The 21303-nt window shown below is 37.3% G+C and overlaps 1 protein-coding gene across 1 annotated transcript in view; it reads left to right on the top strand.

The window, feature by feature from the left end:
• The window catches only part of ENPP3 (ectonucleotide pyrophosphatase/phosphodiesterase 3), a 437931-nt gene that overhangs the window by 307896 nt on the left and 108732 nt on the right, over window positions 1-21303 (top strand). Inside the window, exons 19-22 of the mRNA XM_053710678.1 lie at window positions 30-81; window positions 172-326; window positions 13825-13960; window positions 15407-15484. Of these exons, the coding sequence (XP_053566653.1) occupies window positions 30-81; window positions 172-326; window positions 13825-13960; window positions 15407-15484 (421 nt within the window). The remainder of the gene's footprint in view (window positions 1-29; window positions 82-171; window positions 327-13824; window positions 13961-15406; window positions 15485-21303) is intronic.

Here is a 21303-nt window from a genome sequence, read left to right as displayed (position 1 = left end):
CATATTAAATCTTATATATTTGTTTTCAGAATGTTGATGATGAATTATTAAATGGAAGGTTAAACCTTAGCACTGAACATAGTAAGTCATAAAACCTATACTGTATATAATGTGTAACAAGCTTTTTGTGTAACATACTGTGCTGATAGATGTTTTCACTTGGTGTTTCAGTAAGTCAAACAGAGATGACTAATTTGCCATATGGGAGACCAAAGAATATTAAAGAAAAAAGCACCTACTGTGTACTTCATCAGCACCGGTATGTGAGTGCGTATAGCCATGACCTCTTGATGCCACTGTGGAGTGCATACACAATACAAAAACAAGTGAGTGCTGCAAACACTTTTTTTCAAGGATTTCTTAAGTTAATAGGTACCATTGTGGTAAAAAATTCCATTTTCACATTAACCGTAAACAATAACGCAAATGATTTCATTGTTCTGTTGTCCTTGGCTTGTCATTTAAGTATAATGCCAGAGAACCGAGATAAAGGTAGGGTCATGGGATATGTAAGATTAGCTTTTTCTCAAGTTTTGAAACTGTGAGTTAATTAAAAGAAATTGAACAATAAAACATTGCATGTTATCAGTGAATCCATGATAGCTTAGATGTAGGAAAAAAAGAATATTTGCTTAATGCTCAAGAAACTGAATACCACTCAAATAGAGATGGAGAAATGAATTCCACTCAAATTTACCTAATGTGATGGATTTGCATTGTTTTTGATCCTTTAAGGTCTGGCTATAAATACATTCGCTCTTAAAGGGATAGTAAACCCCAAAATTTTCTTTTATGATTCAGATAGAACATACAATTTTAAACAACTATCCAATTTAATTCTATTATCACATTTTCTTCATTCTCTTGTTATCCATTGCTGAAGGGACAGCATTGCACTACTGACAGGAAGCTGAAAATATCTATTTAGCCAATCACAAGAGACAAATGTGTGCAGGCACCAATTAGCAGCAGCTCCCACTAGTGTATGATAGGTGCGTATTTAATTTTTAACAAGGGGTACTAATAGAACGAAGGACATTTGAAAATAGAAGTGAATGTAAAAGTGCCTTAAAATGACATGCTCTATCTGAATCATGCCAGTTTAATTTTGACTTTCCTATCCCTTTAACTATTATTCAGAAGAAGTACCGACCACTTATCTTTTAAAAATTTTTAAAGGGATCGAAATGTCAAAATTGCATAGTTGCCAAAAGTCTGATTTCTAGGGACAGCCCCTGAATTTTGCTGTATGTCCCTTGATTTTTTTGTTCCTCAAAGTCCCTTCCAGGAGATTTGGAGGGCTGTAGCTGAGCATGTATTACACAAGTTAATGGGGAGGAGCTGCCGGTGAGGCTGTGCGTGCAGCATGTACTCGGCTTGATCACTCAGAGCAGGTCTAGGCAGGGACTCCTTGCTGCACCTTCTCTGAGTGATCGATGTTTAAACTGCCACAAATCAGAAGAAAAAAAAACTTACAAACAACTACTCCACACTAGGTAAGGAGCTTTGCTGTTTTTTTGGAAAAGAGGGGGATTACTTGGCTAATGCTATAGATAATTTATTGCTTGCATCATTGCATTATTTAGTCTGAAAGTAATCTTCATATTTTAGCACTCTGTATCATCTGCAGCTTACTGATTTTAGCATGAGTTTTAAACATATACCACTTCCTACACACAGTGCACAAATATGAAAATTGATGTCAGACTAAATAATACAAAAATACATTTGCCCCCAACAGTTCACCTTGTCCGGTACTGTGCATAATCGCACAGTAAGATCAGCTGCACTAAGTGTTTGCTGTGTCTCCCCTCCTGTTTATAGTAATTTGACACACTGCAGCCTAGCTCCGCCCTTGCACTTCTGTCCTTAGAGTGTCATTAGGAGTCCAGGAGAACTTAGGAAGCATTGCTGCTGGCTATTAGGACAGTGGATCTAAGGTAGTTTGGGTCACTTCAATTATGTGTGTCCCTAAGCACTCAGCTGAGCCTTGCAATAGTGTAATATACAGGGAATTGATAATATATAAGAGCTGGACAGTTAAAAATAATTGACTGGGATATGGTTTGTTTCATTATAACTTTACTTCAATAGTCAACGAATGCTTCTATTTTATGGTCTTTTGGTATATTTGAGTATGCAAACATAAGAGATGAAGGTGGCACACTTGAATAAGCAAAACCTTTTATTGGATGAGCTATATCTGAGCATATTTAAGTGTCAAATAATGTTTTAAGATATCTGCAGTTAGAATCTCTGAATTTAACAAATATAACCAAATCCTATATTTTGATCCGGGATCATAGGCCCAAAGCAAATATGTTAAAGTGAAGGTAAAGTTTGGAAGTTCTTTAAGCATAATTCAATTATTAATATCCTAAGTAATATAATTGCTAAAAAAAAATTATACATAGCATATTGCATTTTTTGGATAAAATTGATTTATATTTTCTTACTCTGCGGCAAGTGACTCCTCCCATTAGCCTAGCCATTTCTTGATTTCTGACATTCTTACGTATAGAGCGGTCCCTATACGTCTCTCAAAAGTAGAGAAAATAATGGGAACACATGCGCAGATGCTCAAATAGTGCGATGACGTTGACTGACATCCGTCTAACGGCCAGATTTTCAGTTGGCTTTCTGCAAAACGTGACTGGCTAATAGAAAAAAGAAAAAAAAACACGGGTTGATTTGACAGCCTGCAAAATAGTAATGAAAAACGGCAATTACAGATTTATTTTTTAAATATAGCAAAATTGATGAATTAAAGTAACATTCATTTTGGGTGTATGTGATAATGTAACAATGCAATCTAGCTAACTTTACCTTCACTTTAAAATCTAACATGTACAGAGGCCTAATTTTACAGCTAATATTGGTGTTTTTTAAATCAGTAAGTATTACTGTAGAAGGTACTTAAGAAAGAATTATACCTCTAAGGGCGCTTACTCCACCCACCATTTGCCTTATTTTGAGGCAAATAGACAACAAGGTCTGCAGACAACAAGGCTAACCACTGTCACAAAGTTAGTACAAAGTATTCTGTTTTGCAATTGTTATCTGAAAAAGCCAATTAGGGATAGACATGTAGCAGAGTTAGCCTTGAGAAGTCAGCAGGGAGCTTTTTACGTTCTGAGAATAAGAAATTGCTCAGTTGTCAGAGCTAAATTACATGAAAGTGGAGCAAAATCAATAATTAATCTATATTCATTCATTATGCATAATTAAACGTTTTGTATAAAAAAAACTTAAAGGGACACTAAACCCTAACATTTTCTTTCATTATTCAGATAGAGAATACAAATTTAAACAACATTACAATTTACTTCTATTATTTATTTTGCTTCATTTTTTAGACATTCTTAGTTGAAGAAAAAGCAATGCACATGCGTGAGCCAATCATCCCAGGCTTCTATGTGCAGGAACCAATCAGCAGCTACTGAACCTATCTAGATATGCTTTTCAGCAAAGAATATCAAGAGAATAAAACAAATTAGATAATAGAAGTAAATTAGAAAGTTGTTTAAAAATGCATGCTCTTTCTAAATCATGAAAGAAAAAATGTGGGTTTCATGTCCCTTTAAGGTGTTTATCATTTAAATACCTAAAACTATAAATATGCCAATTTCAGTTTTTTTCATGTGAATTGCTTTTTAATTTCAAGTATGTGGTCCCAAAGAAAATGTGCTGATTGGATGTTAGCTTAAAGTAATGTATATGCTCTTTCTTATGTTACTGAATTATGTAGTGCTCTAGTGGGTGGAGGGAGATTATGGGCAAGTCATTCTGAGAAATCAATGATCTGGTTATAAAATACAGCATTGAGGTCTGTATAACAAAGATTTAGTAAAGGTGTTAAAGGGGCATTAAACCCAATTTTTTTCATTCATTATTCAGATAGAGAATATGATTTTAAACAACATTCCAATTTACTTCTATTATCTAAATTGCTTTATTCTCTAGATATCCTTTGTCTAAGAAATAGCAATGCACATGGTTGAGCCAATCACACGAGGCATCAACAGCTTCTGAGCCTATCTAGATATGCTTTTCAGCAAAGAATATCAAGAGAATGAAGCAAATTAGATAACAGAAATAAATTAGAAAGTTGTGTAAAATTGCTTGCTCTTTCTAAATCATGAAAGAAAAAAAAAAATTGAGTTTAATGTCCCTTTAAGTACAAATGTCTGTGTTTAAGCAGCCAAGTTAAAAGATTAATGATAATGAAAGATCTGTCCAAAGTACATTATTTCTAAGATAGTTTTGATAGGGAAGTAGCAAATCTAAAACTTGTCAATAGTGCTGATATCAGCTGTCTGTATCCTGTGAAGGGTGAGTTCTATTTATCTATCCATTTGTGCAGTATTTAGAATGTGCACTTTAAGCAACCTGCTTATGAGTTGTTAAAGTCATGTGAGCAGTTCCTGTAGGACGCTGACCCTATAGGTGAGGTAACTGTGGCTAATATATAAAAACGACTACAGAATAAGGGCACCTGCTAATTAGCTAATCAAAGCCGCATACACAGGTACTGCTATAAAGTATATACTATAATAAATACAAATAAACTACAGGAAATCTAAAAATACCAAAACAAATCCTGTAGTAGAAGTCCTACTGTATATTGTCCAGCCCTAGGCCCTGCTTCAGTTACGTGTTTGGCCTTTTCTCAAACTATATAATGTTGTAATGACAGATATATTTAGTAGCACTTCCACTGTGACTGCAGGTTTCCAAAAACGGCTTATGCACAGCACTTGTTTGTGTGACTTAAATCATTGAAGCTTCCACAGAACTGTATATCTGTTATCATTAACATCATTTGTAAAATATATTTTACTGGTCTTGCAATTCAAAAAGAAAAATCAATAGTTTTACTTTCTTCAGAAGCCTTGGGCAATGGACACGGCTGTTTCACTTATGCATGCCGATTAGTCAGCATTGGGTTACAAAGTCATCCAAAGGGTACTTGCATTTGGGCACATGGGGGATAAATAAAAGTTACTTAAAGCGATAGGAAAGTAAAAAAAATAAACTTGCATGATTCTGATAGAACATGCCATTTTAAGATCCTTTTAAATTCACTTATATTTTCAAATTTACTTTGTTCTCTTGGTATCCCTTGTTGAAAAAGAATACGCACATATCCTACACCTAGTGGGAGCTAGCTGCTGATTGGTGCCTGTACACATTTGTCTCTTGTGATTGGCTAACTAGATGTGTTCAGCTAGCTGCCAGTAGTGCAATGCTGTCCCTTCAGCAATAGATAACAAGGGAATAAAGCAAATTTAATAATAGAAGTAACTTGGAAAGTTGTTTAAAATTGTGTGTTTTATCCAAATCATGAAATAAAATTTAAGGGTTTACTGTCCCTTTAAGTTTAAAAAAAAAAAAAAGTCAGATTCTGTTTTCAAATGTTCTGACTAAAAAAGTAGTTGATGCATAATGACAACCAATTAACAAAAAACAGCTAAATTAACATAAAAAGCTGTTTGTTTAAAGGAATAAGATAAGGTAAAGTTGCCTTTTCCTATAAAATAGAATGGTATTTAATCAGCAGTGCCATGATTCACTTGGGCTTTACAATTCAATGCCATGACAAAAAAAAGTATTGACATTGTTTATGTATTCTTTAAAGGGGCATTCTAGTTTCTTTCATGTAATTGGTAAGAGTCCATGAGCTAGTGACGTATGGGATATGCAATCCTACCAGGAGGGGCAAAGTTTCCCAAACCTCAAAAGTTTCCACACCCCTCACCACACCCACAATTCAGTTTTACAAACGTTGCCTCCTATGGAGGTGGTGAAGTACGTTTGTGCTAAGATTTCTACATTGATATGCGCTTCTCAGCATTTTGAAGCCCGATTCCTCTCAGAGTACAGCGAATGTCAGAGGGATGTGAAGAGAGTATCACCTATTGAATGCAATGGTTTTCCTCACGGGAGATCTATTTCATAGGTTCTCTGTTTTCGGTCTCCTATCTCCCTTTTCAGATCGACGATATACTCTCATATTCCATTACCTCTACTGATAACCGTTTCAGTACTGGTTTGGCTATCTGCTATATGTGGATGGGTGTCTTTGGGTAAGTATGTTTTTATTTCTTAAGACACTCTCAGCTATGGTTTGGCACTATATGTATTTATATAAAGTTCTAAATATATGTACTTATATTTGCCATGAGTCAGGTTTAAGTATATTTCCTTTTGCAGACTATCAGTTTCATATCTGGGAAATGCATTTTTTAGGGAAAAAAAATTGCATCATTTCCGGATGTTGTTAGCGCCAAAAAAATTACTGTTTGTGTTGTGCGTCATACTTGGCGCCAAATATATTCATTATTTAAACCCCATTCCTATATGCTTCTTGCCTTTTTTCTCTATCAGCGGGCTATGCTGTTTGCATTTGTTTACCATTCCTGAAGCTGCCATATAAGGAAATTGATAATTTTGCTTTATATGTTGTTTTTTCTCTTACATTTTCAAGATGTCTCAATCTGATCCTGTCTCAGAAATCACTTTTGGAACCCTGCTGCCTGATAACAGTTCTAACAAAGCTAAGTGCATTTGTTGTAAACTTCTGGAGATTTTTTCTCCAGCTGTGGTTTGTAATAGTTGTCATGATACGCTTTTACATGCAGAGAATATGTCCATCAATAATAGTGCATTGCCTGTTGTTGTTCCTTCAACATCTAATGTAAAAGATATACCTGTGAATTTAAAAGATTTTATTGCTGATTCTTTTCAGAAGGCTCTGTCTGACATCCCACCTTCTAATAAATGTAAAAGGTCTTTTAAAACTTCTCATTAAGTTGATGAAATTTCAAATGACCGACAACATACTGAATTATCCTCCTCTGATAAGGATCTATCTGATTCAGAAGATCCTTCCTCAGATATTGACACTGACAAATATACTTATTTATTTAAAATAGAGTACATTCGTTCTTTATTAAAAGAAGTGTTGATTACATTGAATATTGAGGAAACTAGTACTCTTGATATGAAGACTAGTAAACATTTAAATTGTGTTTATAAACCTCCTGTGGTTACTTTTAAGTTTTTCCAGTTCCATATGCTATTTCTAATATGATTTCTAATGAATGGAATAGGCCTGGTACATCTTTTATTCCTTCTTCAAGGTTTAAAAAATTGTATCTTTTGCCAGCAGTTACATTGGAGTTTTGGGAGAAGATCCCCAAAGTTGATGGTGCTATCTCTACTCTTGCTAAACGTACTACTATTCCTATGGAAGATAGTGCTTCTTTTAAAGATCCTTTAGATAGGAAACTTGAATCTTATCAAAGGAAAGCCTACTTATATTCTGGTCATCTTCTCAGGCCTGCAATTTCTTTGGCTGATGTTACAGCTGCATCAACTTTTTGGTTGGAACATTTAGCGCAACAAGAATTGGATTCTGATTTGTCTAGCATTGTTCGCTTGCTTCAACATGCTAATCATTTTATTTGTGATGCCATTTTTGATATCATCAAAATTGATGTTAAATGTATGTCTTTAGCTATTTTAGCTAGAAGAGCTTTGTGGCTTAAATCTTGGAATGCTGACATGACTTCTAAGTCTAGATTGCTATCTCTTTCTTTCCAAGGTAATAAGTTATTTGGTTCTCAGTTGGATTCGATTATTTCAACTGTCACTGGGGGTAAGGGAGTTTTTTTGAAAGACCTAAGGGTAAATCTAAAGCTTCTAACCGCTTTCGTTCCTTTTGACAAATTAAGGAACAGAAACCTAATCCTTCCCCCAAGGAATCTGTTTCCAATTGGAAACCTTCTTCAAATTGGAATAAATCAAAGCCATTTAAGAAACCAAAGCCAGCCCCCAAGTCCACATGAAGGTGCGGCCCTCATTCCAGCTCAGCTGGTAGGGGGCAGATTAAGATTTTTCAAAGAAAAAAAATTCATTCAGACCAGTTCTGGATCTAAAGTTTTGAATCGTTATGTAACAGTACCAACTTTCAAGATGGTGACTATAAGGACTATTCTGCCTTTTGTTCAGCAAGGGCATTATATGTCCACAATAGACTTACAGGATGCATATCTTCATATTCCGATTCATCCAGATCATTATCAGTTTTTGAGATTCTCTTTTCAAGACAAGCATTACCAATTTGTCGCTCTTCCTTTTGGCCTGGCGACAGCTCCAAGAATCCTTTCAAAGGTTCTCGGTGCCCTACTCTCTGTAATCAGAGAGCGGGGTATTGCGGTCTTTCCTTATTTGGACGATATCTTGGTACTAGCTCAGTCTTTACATTCTGCAGAATCTCACATGAATCAACTAGTGTTGTTTCTTCAAAAACATGGTTGGAGGATCAATTTACCAAAAAGTTCTTTGATTCCTCAAACAAGGGTCACCTTTTTAGGTTTCCAGATAGATTCAGTGTCCATGACTCTGTCTCTAACAGACAAGAGACGTTTAAAATTGGTTTCAGCCTGTCGGAACCTTCAGTCTCAGTCATTCGCTTCAGTAGCTATGTGCATGGAAGTTTTAGGTCTCATGAATGCAGCATCAGACGCGATTCCCTTTGCTCATTTTCATATGAGACCTCTCCAGCTTTGTATGCTGAACCAATGGTGCAGGGATTATACAAAGATATCACAATTAATATCCTTAAAACCCAATGTTCAACTATGTCTGACTTGGTGGTTAGATCACCATTGTACAGTATAGTTCTAGGGGCCTCTTTTGTTCGTCCAACCTGGACTGTGATCACAACAGATGCAAGTCTTTCATGTTGGGGAGCTGTTTGGGGATCTCTGACAGCACAAGGGGTTTGGAAATCTCAAGAGGCGAGATTGCCAGTCAATATTTTGGAACTCTGTTGAAGATTTTTAGAGCTCTTCAGATTTGGCCTCTGTTGAAGAGAGAACTGTTCATTTGTTTTCAGAGAGACAATATCACAACTATGGCATATGTCAATCATCAGGGTGGGACTAACAGTCCCCAAGCTATGAAAGAAGTATCCCAGATACTTGCTTGGGTGGAATCCAGCTCCTGTCTAATCTGCGGTTCATATCCCAGGTATAGACAATTGGGAAGCGGATTATCTCAGCCGTCAGACTTTACAACCGGGGGAGTGGTTCCTCCATCCAGATGTGTTTTCACAGGTTGTTCAGGTGTGTGGTCTTCCAGAAATAGATATCATGGCTTCTCATCTAAACAAGAAAATTCCCAGGTACCTGTCCAGGTCCAGGGATCCTCAGGCGGAAGCAGTGGATGCGTTGACACTTCCTTGGTTTTATCAACCTGCTTATATTTTCCCGCCTCTACTTCTTCTTCCAAGAGTGATCTCCAAAATAATCATGGAGCAATCGTTTGTGTTGCTGGTGTCTCCAGCATGGCTTCACAGGTTCTGGTATACGGATCTTGTTCGGATGTCCAGTTGCCAACCTTGGCCACTTCCATTAAGACCGGACCTTCTGTCTCAAGGTCCGTTTTTTCCATCAGGATCTCAAATCATTAAATTTGAAGGTATGGAAATTGAATGCCTAGTGCTTAGTCATAGAGGTTTCTCTGACATAATACTATGTTACAGGCTCGTAAATCTGTTTCTAGAAAGATTTATTATCGAGTTTGAAAGACTTAAATTTCATGGTGTTCTTCTCATAAATTCTCTTGGCATTCTTTTAGAATTCCTAGAATTTTACAATTTCTTCAGGATGGTTTGGATTAAGGGTTTGTCTGCAAGTCCCTTGAAAGGACAAATCTCTGCTCTTTCTGTTTTATTTCACAGAAAGATTGCTAAGCTTCCTGAGATTCACTGTTTTGTTCAGGCTTTGGTTCGTATCAAGCCTGTTATTAAATCAATCTCTCCTCCTTGGAGTCTTAATTTGGTTTTAAAGGCTTTACAGGATCCTCCATTTGAGCCTATGCATTCTTTGGACATTAAAATACTTTCTTGGAAAGTTTTGTTTCTTTTGGCCATCTCTTCTGCTAGAAGAGTTTCTAAATTATCTGCTCTCTCTTGTGAATTTCCTTTTCTGATTTTTCATCAGGATAAGGCAGTTTTGCGGACTTCATTTAAATTTTTACCTAAGGTTGTGAATTCTAACAACATTAATAGAGAAAATATTGTCCCTTACTTGTGTCCTAATCCTAAGAATTCTTTGGAGAGATCTTTACATTCTTTGGATGTGGTGGGAGCTCTGAAATATTATGTTGAAGCTACTAAAGATTTCAGGAAGACTTCTAGTCTATTTGTTATCTTTTCTGGTTCTAGGAAAGGTCAGAAGGCTTCTGCCGTTTCCTTGGCATTGTGGTTAAAGCTTTTGATTCATCAAGCTTATTTGGAGTCGGGTCAAGCCCCGCCTCAGAGAATTACAGCTCATTCTACTAGATCAGTCTCCAGTTTGTGGGCTTTTAAGAATGAAGCTTCAGTTGATCAGATTTGCAAAGCAGCAACTTGGTCTTCTTTGCATACATTTACTAAATTCGACCGTTTTGATGTATTTGCTTCTTCTGAAGCAGTTTTTGGTAGAAAAGTTCTTCAGGCAGCTGTTTGTTTGATTCTTCTGCTTATGATTTAAGTTTTTCCTTTCATTTATGAGAATAAACTTATATTTTGGGTTGTGGATTAATTTTTTTCAGCGAAAAATGGCTGTTTTTTTTTATCCCTCCCTCTCTAGTGACTCTTGCGTGGAGTTCCACATCTTGGGTATTGCTATCCCATACCTCACTAGCTCTTGGACTCTTGCCAATTACATGAAAGAAAACATAATTTATGTAAGAACTTACCTGATAAATTCATTTCTTTGGCAAGAGTCCATTAGGCCCACCCTTTTTATGGTGGTTATGATTTTTTTTTGTATAAAGCACAATTATTTCCAAATTCCTTTGTTGATGCTTTTTACTCCTTTCTTTATCACCCCACTATTTGGCTATTCATTAAACTGAATTGTGGGTGTGGTGAGGGGTGTATTGATAGGCATTTTGAGGTTTGGGAAACTTTGCCCCTCCTGGTAGGATTGTATATCCCATACGTCACTAGCTCATGGACTCTTGCCAATATGAAAGAAATTAATTTATAAGGTAAGTTCTTACATAAATTATGTTTTTTTGTGCTTAATATCTGCATTAAAGCACTGCACTGCAAAATTTCTGCATACAACACAAAGCATCAGTCTCAAGCCAGAAATCACAGTGACAGGGTTGCATACTCTCATCATTTCCCAGAGGCTTTCTGGAACTGGGAGGTGGGAGACTTGCTGGTCACTGGTGTTTTGAGAACAGGGCAATGATGGGAGGGGCAGGAGTCATGGGACAAGCAGAGTCCAGGATTGTCCCTAAAAACCAGGACATTTGCTCTAGTCAGAGAGGTATAGCGTGGGAAAACATCAGACCTTCCAAGCACTCATAGTTCTGCAATATCTGGGACAGTCTGAGGTTGTGACTTGACTGGGATGTACTTCAAAGTTTATCTCTTTCCCTAATCTATGCAGTCACTGTGTAACATGTATTAGGGTCAGGTTAACTGCAGCAAACATTTCAAGTAGATATTTGTTGCCACCTTTGAACTGTGTTAAAGAAATTATTAAAAAAAATGGCAAAGACTCTCAGATTACAAACAGGGAGCTGCCTTGCATGTGCCAGGTCCATAAAGAAATCTAGGGAACATGGCAGGATGTTTTTTTCATCTAAGAGAGCACCTGATTGTGCACAAATATATGTTAAAAGGTACACAAACCATCATACTGAAACAGAAGAGCTTTTGTGGTCTGTTGATTGGTAGAGAGAAAATGTCAGCAGATTGTGTGTTTGGAAGATAATTGAAAAACTGGGTAAAATCCATCTGAGGTGATCTTAAAATGTTTAGGGCAATAAAGGTGGGTTCTCAATGGAAGTGGCAGACTATAATCTGTTAAGTGTTAGGGTTCTCTCAATTTATTATGAAGTATTTAAAACTATGTAACATCTAATGGAGAGTTTCATAGAGCAGTGTAATTATGAACTAAGTTGTGTTGGCATGAGTGACAGGAGGTCATATTATTATTATTATTAGTTATTTGTAGAGCTCCAACAGATTCCATAGCGTTATAAACATAGACATGAGATACCGTGTAACAGTTATAGGGATCAAGTGGGTAGAGGGTCCTGCCGAGAGTTACACTGTTGTAGTCGGCTCTTATGAAGGTGATCTACAAACAGAGGCTCATAGGCTTACATGCTAAGGGAGTTCAAGGGGATAGCAAAAGAGGAGAGGAATTGGGGTTAGAAAAGGTTAGTGTAGGTTGTAAGCATCCTTTAACAGTAGAGTCTTTAGGGAGCATTTGAAACTTTCAAAACTAAGGGGAGAGTCTTGTGGAGTGAGGCAGAGAGTTCCCCAAGAAATGGGGCCAGTGTGGAGAAGTCCTGTAAACGGGAATGTGATGAGATAACAAGAGCAGAAGAGAGGAGTAGGCCGTGAGCAGAGCGAAGGAGACGGAAGGGAGAGTATCTGGAGACTAGGTCTGAGATATAGGGGAGACCAGTGCAGTTGAGGGCCATGTATAATAAGCAGATAGAAAGGACTGGTTAGGGCAGCAATTGGAGAGTGGGTCATTATCAGGTACACAGTGGTGCAACGTCATGTAGGCCTTTGTAATAACCAGCATAGGGGCGCATGATGAGGTATATGAGTGGAGATGAGACAAGAGCAAGAGAAAGGACTGCTAGAAGGAGGGGGAAGTAGTGCAAATGGGGCCAGATATATTGTGAGTGGATTTTATTGTAGTCTAGACTTTACTCTCTTTTGATCTTAATGAGAATAGCTCCCTTTTTTTGAAATAGCATGAGTTATAATGCCGTCTTGATTGTTCAACCTAAGGTCCAAGGAAACGGGTAGATCACAATCCTTTAGAAAAGCTTATAAAACAAAAGTCTCCATACATTTTGGGCTAGATTACAAGTTGAGCGCTCATTTATCGTGCACCAGCAAAAAGGAAAATTTGTCCGTTTGCATTCACGTGATAAATAACCAGCCATTACAAGTGGCTGGTTATTGCTACCACAAGCTTATGTTAGCAAATAGCGCTCAGAAAATTAACCAGAGATCATATCTCTGGTTAATTTTCTAAAAGTGCACCAAATCCCCCAAAATAGAGGGTCTTTTATTTTTTTATGAAAAAAAATAAGCATTTTTTTCTCATAAAAATATACTGCAGAAGGCAGTTTTAAGGGGTTTAAAAAAAGTTAATATGTGTATATACATATGTATGTATATTCATATATATATTTAAAATTGCTGCGCTACTTACCACCTTCGCTGCGCTTAGGTTCTATGCCGTGTATGACGGCATCAGAATGAGGCTCCAATTGTAGCCTATGGAAGCACGCTCTCGTGAGGGCAATGTTTCTGTGCAATGTGAACTCGTAATACTAGCGCACATTAGCGTGCACTGGTATTACTCAGTTGAGCCCAAATAGCAATGTTTTGCACTCAACTCGTAATCTGGCTCTTTCTTGCTGAATTTTGTAGAAAAATCATTAAACTTGTATTGAGCCCCAAAATGTGTCAATATATTTTATGTCAATAGCACTTCTAAAACTCTTGACAACCTCAAAGGCCTGTGTTAAACCTCACTCATTTTAAAACATTTGTATTTGGATCAGTTTTTACACCACATTTTGCATTTAGTAATGCTTCACTATTGCTGTCCGTGTGTCATGTATACTATTAATTCTATTTCATAATTGGAAAATAACACCCATGCTTAGGTACAAATCACTGATTATTCATATAAGCAAAGAAAATGAGATCATTTAGAAAAGGTTAGAAGGGGAATATCAACATGCTTTGTGCAATACTTTCTGTTCTTTTTCCCTTTTAACCAGGAGGAAATTTCTCCTCTTCCTCCTACTCTTGAAAACTGTCTGCGGCCTGATGTTAGAATCCCTGAGGAAAAAAGCCAAAACTGTTCTGACTATAAGCAAGGGCTGAATATCACCCACAGTTTCCTCCATCCTCCCTGTGAGTACTTTTCTTTTAATAGACATTATAAAAAGCTTTAATCATCTGGATGTGGCTATGGAGTATGCTTAACTCTAGTGCAAAACACATATGCTGCCAACAGTGAGTGCTGCTGTTGACAAGCAACAGAATGACCAGAGCTTGTTCATGCTACAATGATAAGCACAAAATACACAGCAGATTATAGGGACACTAAACCCAAATTTTTCTTTCAGATTTTTCTTTGTTCACTTGCTATCTTTATTTAAAAAGCAGGAATGTAAAGCTTAGGAGCTGGACCATTTTTGGTTCAGAACCTGGGTTACTCTTGCTTGTTGGTGGCTAAATGCGGAAGAAGGCGGCCACTTGCGGCATTCGTTTCTTTTCTAAACCACATTTATTCTTGTGAAAGTAAAACGCACTACGTTGTGGATTTGCAGAGATCTTAGTTTAACAAATAAAAATGTGATATATGTGAAATAAGTGAACAAAGATGTCCAAAATAAATGTCCTAAAGCAATACATTTTAAGGACCTGTAATTCAGCTGTTCAGCAAGTGGTGTTTTCCACAAATAAGAAAAGAGCACAAATAGTATAATACTATGAGCGAGTGCTGCTGTGACTAGTGCTTGCTCATGCAAAAGAATGACTAGTGCTTGCTCATATTAAAATTATATACACAAAATACACAGCAGATTCATCTTCACAGATAAAAATAATAAAACATTTAGACAAGTTTTACTTAAAGGGACAGTCAACACCAACATTGTTGTTGTTTAAAAATATAGATACCACCTTTACTACCCATCCCCCAGCTTTGCACAACCAGCATTGATATATTATAATACTTTATAACATTCAAACCTCTAAATTTCTGCCTGTTTCTAAGCCACTGCAGACTACAGAGTCTTATCACATGCTTTTTTATTAGCTTTTTACTAGAGACTGCTAATTCATGTGAGCCATATAGATAACATTTTACTCACGCCCGTGGACTTGTGGTTGACACTGCACTATAAATATCCATGTAATCAGGGGGCTGTCAAAAGAGGCTTAGATACAAGATACAAGCGCAAAAAGCTTAACTCAAGCGGAGTATTCGCAATCGTGAAAAGAATAAATACCACACCACTTGTAATCTATCCTAAGAAATAAGGATGTTTACACTGCACAAGTAATGGGTAGACGATAGACCTTTTGGTTCTTATCTACCGTTAAATTCTATATCTCTAAATATTGTTTTCACGTGTGCTCCATGTTCAAATCCTTTGGCAGGTGTTAGGTAACCAACACAAAGTTTACAACAAAAAAATGTATTTATAAAAATCAATATATTTTGCAGTGGGGATTGTTAAGAAATTATTTAGTTAAAACAATAAATCAAAGTCAGTACATAATCTATATCATACTTGTCTCTTTTAATAGCAATTATGTTCCATTTTTAATCTATTACTTTCTTTGTTACAGATTTTAACCAGACTGAGATTGAGCAATATGACTCCTTAATCACAAGTAACATTGTTCCAATGTACAAAGAATTCTTAAGTAAGTTTACAATTTATATAGCAATATTTTGTAGATATAAGTTTTGTTAAATTAGGCACGGGCATTCGGTTCATTCATTATTATATGAATGTGGAAAAAGGTGGCCGCTTGCATCATTTGTTTCTTTTCAGAGCCACATTTATTCTTGTGAAAGTAAAACACACTAAGTTCTGGATTTGTACAGATCTTATTGTAACAAAAAATTTGATATATGTGAAATAAGTGAACAAAGGTGTCTAAAAGAAATAGATTATAAATGATACTTCCACCACTGTAGTGAATAATAGCGTTCCTTCTCCTTTAAGGACCTGTAATTCGGCTGTTCAGCAAGTGGTGGTTTCCTCAAAAGAGAAAAGAGTACAAATAGTACAATATTGTTATACACTCTTTTAGTGCAATCATATTATGAGCTATACTCACACTTTACTGAGCTACATTAGCTCTAAGGGTAGAGTTCAAATCAAAAACACCCCTGGATGACAGAATCTATTAGCACATGAAAACTTAAACAATACAATCTATTAAAAGAATTAAAAACAAGCAATAGGTCACTCAGGGTTACCAGCATATGCAAACACTGCAAAGGGAATGAAATTGTCTGTATATCGCTGTATCCAGCAGCTGCACCTTTGTAACAGACTATAATCTGATGTGCTGTATTCCAGTCTGTGTAACCCTTCCCTGTGACAAAGTCTTCACCAAATCTAAAAAATGTAATTCATTCTGACTACATTCCCATGTCATACTTGTCTAACTCTTCTTTTAGTGCATTTTCAGATACATAAATTATCATCTATAAATCTGTAATGGGCTACTAGGTTGTCCTCCTAGTCATGCAAATTGAAGACAAATTTGTCTTCCCAAGAGGGCATAATAAAGTTTATGGTCACCTGATAAATTATTTTCTTTTGCAATGATGATGGTCCACAGTCCTCCATACCATTTGTGACAGCGATGGGCACTAGGTTTGCTCCCAGTTATGCAAACCTATATTTCTTTCATAAAATGATGATGGTTCACAGTCCTCATAACATATGGGACATATTTTCCACAGTAGGAGGGGTCAAGAACTCATACTAGAGCTTTAAAATACTCCCACCTTCCAAGTCTCTCTTAGTTTTATGTATAGCCAAATAGAGAATAGGAAAAAAAGGTAGGAAAGACAAAGCAGGGTCTATAGGGTTGTCATTTGAACTGTCGCCAAATTAAACAGGTTGGGCCTGTGGACCATCATCATTCCAAAAGAAAATAATTTATCAGGAAAGCTTAAATTTGGTTTTCTTGCATTAAATGATAATGGGCCACAGTCCTGCATAACATATGAGATTAAAACCCAAGCCGATGTTCTATGCTATGGATAGGGTGGGAAAATACTTTCTCTAACAGTTCCTATTTAGCCGACACTGCCACATGAAGGACTTTCCTGCCAAAAGCTGCTTTTGAAGAAGTAAAGACATCAAAACGACAAAATTTGGAAAAAGTATGTAAAGAGAACCATGTGGCAGCATTGCAAATCTGCTACAAAGATGCATCATTCTTAAAGGCTCACGATGTTGCCACTGCTCTGGTAGAGTGAGCTGTAATAAATTTAGAAGGCAACTTACCCACCACCAAGTAAGCCTTGTAAATCACCTGTTTAAGCCAAGATGCCATCGCTACCTTAGTAGCTTTCTGTCCTTTACAATTCCCAGAGTAATGCACAAACAAGCTAGAAGTTTTTCTAAACTCTTTAGTCACTTGGAGATAGAACTTCAAAGCTCTCACCGCATGCAGGGTCTGGACAAAGAGAAGGAACTACAGTATCTCAGTTAATGTTATCATTAGAGACCACTTTTTGAAGAAAATCATATTTGGTACACAGTACAGCTTTAACCTTGTGAAAAATAAAAATGGAAGACAACTCAGAAACTCTTCTGGCAGAAGAGATAGCTAGCAAGAAAATCACCTTCCAAAACACCAGTATTATTTCTATGAAGTGCATTGGTTCAAAGGGAGGACCCTGAAGAACTAAAAGAACTAGGTTAAAATTCCAGGGAGGAGAAACAGGTCTTATAACTAGTCTAATTCTAAATAACGCCTGAACAAAGGTCTGAACATCAGGAAGTTTAGCCAACTTCCTATAAAAAAGAACAGATAAGGCTGAAATTTGACCCTTTAGGGAACTAGTTGATAAACCATTTTCAGGGCCATCTTGTAAGAACTGAAGAATTCTCGGGATTCAAAAGGAACACCAAGAAAATCTCTTAAAGGATTTACCACAAAATTTGAAAAGCGTATTTTGTGTGGTATTCCTCTGAGTCACAGGTTTCCTAGCCTTTATCAGAGTATTGATTACAGAGTCTGAAAATCCCCTGTGTCTAAAAATAGGCATTCAAGCTCCATGCCGTAAAACTTAGATATGTGAGATTCTGATGTAAAGGGGACCTTGTGATAACAGATCTTGTCTCAGAGGAAGTCACCATGGAGGCATTGAGGATATCTGTATTAGTTCTGCATACCATATCCTGCGGGGCAGCAATTAATATTACTGATGCTGACTCCTGTCAGTAGAAGAACAAAATGGAGGAAACAGGTATGCTAGATTGAATTCCCATGGACATACCAAGGCATCTACCATGTGAGTCCTTGAATCTCTTCATCTTGCACAGTAGTTTGGAAGTTTGTGATGTAAGTGTGACGCCATCAGATCTATATCTGTTATACACCATTTGATTACTAGTTGATTGAATACATTCTGGTGGAGAGACCATTCTTCTGGATGGACTGATTGATGGCTGAGGTAGTCTGCTTTGCAATTGTTCACACCAGGTATGAGAATCGCTGATAGGGAACACTGATTCCTCTCTGCCTGGGACAGAATCGGAGAGACTTCCTGCATCAACAGTGGACTGCAATACCTTCTTGATGATTGATATAGGCCATTTCTGTGATATTTTCCGACTGGAAACGGATACATTTCTCCTCCATCAACAGAGGCCAGGCCTGAAGAGCTCAAAGAATCACTCGAAGTTTCAGAATGTTTGTCACTCTCTTGCTTTAACTTAGATTTGTGGAACACAACTGCTGATATTGTTTTCATATAACTTATGTATAAATGTATATACGTATATGTTTTGTAAGCAGGGATTTAAAGAAAGGATTTATAGTTGCAACCTTCTATATAAATCTCCTCTAAATTAATATACATCAAAGGTGACATAAAGCAAATATAACTTAACATGTAAAGCGCAAAACAAAATAGAAATTTATATACACCAAAGAGGAAAGTATAAGTATATACTGAGTAGGATTAATGCCCCAAGTAGTAATCAGTAGTATAGTAGGATAAAGTAACACAGCTTGTTTGGAGATAGGTGATTACTGCTAGTAGTAGCAGCTGCACAGCACAGAAGTTGCAAAGGTTATATGACAATATTGCAATTGTAGCATATGATCACAGACAGCAAGTAATGCCTTTAGTAGAACTTCTATACACGCTAATAAGCTGTGAGCACAGACAAATGAGAGAGACACAATATGGAGTAAAAAAAGCAAACAATATTACCTTGAGAGTTGCACAAACACTTTAGAGAACAAGTAGTACATGCACTGAGGTACTTCCAGCATGTGAGTGGCATCCAAAGCTTGAGGAGAGAATTCAGTCAGAGACTCAGAAAGATCTGGAAGGTGTGTCAGAGAGCTAGCTAATAACCAAGCAATGTTGAATGGTGCAGCTGCTATTTATTGATAGGAGAGGTGGTGTGCAAAAGGTAAGATGAATCCATGTTAAAGGGGCAGAGGAATAGTGGAAATTAAAGGGGCAGAGCAAAATATGACAGTTTATTGGTAACCTTGCCTCTAAAGGAGACCAAACTCCTTGCACCCTTTGATAATTCTAGACTCCCCCCAGCCTAACAGACTGGCATCCGTCGTGACAATTGACTATGGCGGACAAAGAAAAGATGCCCCAAGTGTCAAAGAAGGACTTTGTGCCCACCAAGACGGAAATTGTCTGACGGATTAATCCAGTAATTTGTTGCTCCAAATGTAGATAATTATTTGACCACTGACTGAGTATGGATAGTTGAAGGGGAGATAATGAAAGTGGGCAAAAGGAACCACGCCTGAAGCAGCTACCATAAGACCCACTTCCTCCATGTACTGAGCTACAGACGGCAATAGAGTGCTCTGCAGGGAGAGACCTGTTCTCTGGAGTGTTAACCTTTGTGGTTCCGTCAGGAACAGATGCATATGGATTGTATCTATTATGACTCCTAAAAATGTTACCCTTGTAGCAGGATATAACAAGCTTTTGGTAACATTTATCTTACAACCATGGTTTTGGAGAAATAATAGAAGCTTGCGAGTATGAGTGATCGCTAATGGCAGAGAAGGAGATGGCAGCAGTATGTTGTCTAGATATGGTGCAATTGAAATCCCCTGATCTCTGCTAACATCTGCTAACACAGATACATGGAGCTGTACCAGACCAAACGGAAGGGCGACAAACTGGTAGTGTTTGCCATTTGAGCAAACCTCTGGAACTGATAGTGTTCCCTGTGGATTGGAATATACAGGTATGCATCCTTGAGGTCTACTGTTATCATAAATTGACCTTGTTGAATAAAGGGCAAGATAGTGCAAATGGATTCCATCATAAGTGGAAACCCTGACAAACATGTTTAATGTCTTTAGGTCTAAGACAGGTCTGTAGGTCCCTTGCTTCATTGGGACAATAAACAAATTGGAGTAAAAAACTTAACCCTGTTGAGCTACAGGTACTGGTATAATTACCCCATATCCTCTAATTCCCAAACACACTTTAGAAAGGCAGCCCATTTGACTGAAGTTTGGGAACATGTGACAGAAGGAATCGCACTCAAGGAGGTCCGGACCTTAAGCCTATTTGATTACCCTGAGAAATTATGTTTCGAACCCAGGGGTCCTAGACTAACCTGCACAAGGCCTCCTAAAAGTGACTTAGTCTGTCCCCTACCAGAACAGATTCTGGTTTGGGGACTGCACCTTCATGCTGATTTTGTGGTGTTGTTGGACTTTTTAAATTGCTTGTTCATTAACCACGAAGAACCAGGCTTCCAGGCTGACTTGGGGGGCTTAGGTTTCTGAGAGAAGGAGGACTTCTGATCTCCTGAGGAGCAAAAGGAACAAAACTGATTTTCTCTTCCGTTCTTTCCTTTGGATTTTTTATCCCGAGGAAGAAGAACTTTAATAATGGAGTCCAAGTCTGAACCAAATAGAATCTTCCATTGGAAGGAAAGAGTCATTAGTATATTTTTAGAGACCATGTCTGCTGACCAAGATTTTAACCGCAAGGATTTCCTCGCACTCCCATATATATGTATTTTTGACATTGATCTTAATAATGTCTATTACCGCTTCACTCATGAATGCTTGAGCCATTTTAAGTGTTTTAATGGAGTTCTGTATATCCTCAGTAGAGGAATTGTCTAGAGAATCACACCATAGGGCAAAATTACATATGCGGCACAGGCCTCAGCGCAACTGCTGAAACCCACGCCGCTCGTAATTTCACCTTGCACATCGGGAATTACATAAACCCCACCGGCAGTTCATAAAGTGCCATAAGTCGGATAAACTAGCGATGTCCAGAAATGTACGTAAATACAAATTTTCTGGAGTCGCCAGTGGCTTACGGCACTTTAGAAACTGCTGACGCATATGAAAAAAGAATTGTAAATCTCCTGTAAAAGTCTAACCCTCCTCCCAAAAATAAAGCCGACACGTAAAACCCCTATATCCGCCATCACCCCCATACTGAACTAATAATAAAAGTATTAACCCCTAAACCGACAACCCCC

This window comes from Bombina bombina, chromosome 4, assembly GCF_027579735.1.
Source record: "Bombina bombina isolate aBomBom1 chromosome 4, aBomBom1.pri, whole genome shotgun sequence".
NCBI classification, from domain to species: domain Eukaryota; kingdom Metazoa; phylum Chordata; class Amphibia; order Anura; family Bombinatoridae; genus Bombina; species Bombina bombina.
The sequence above is the reverse complement of the archived record's forward strand: the minus strand, read 5'-3'. Positions and strand labels throughout refer to the sequence as shown.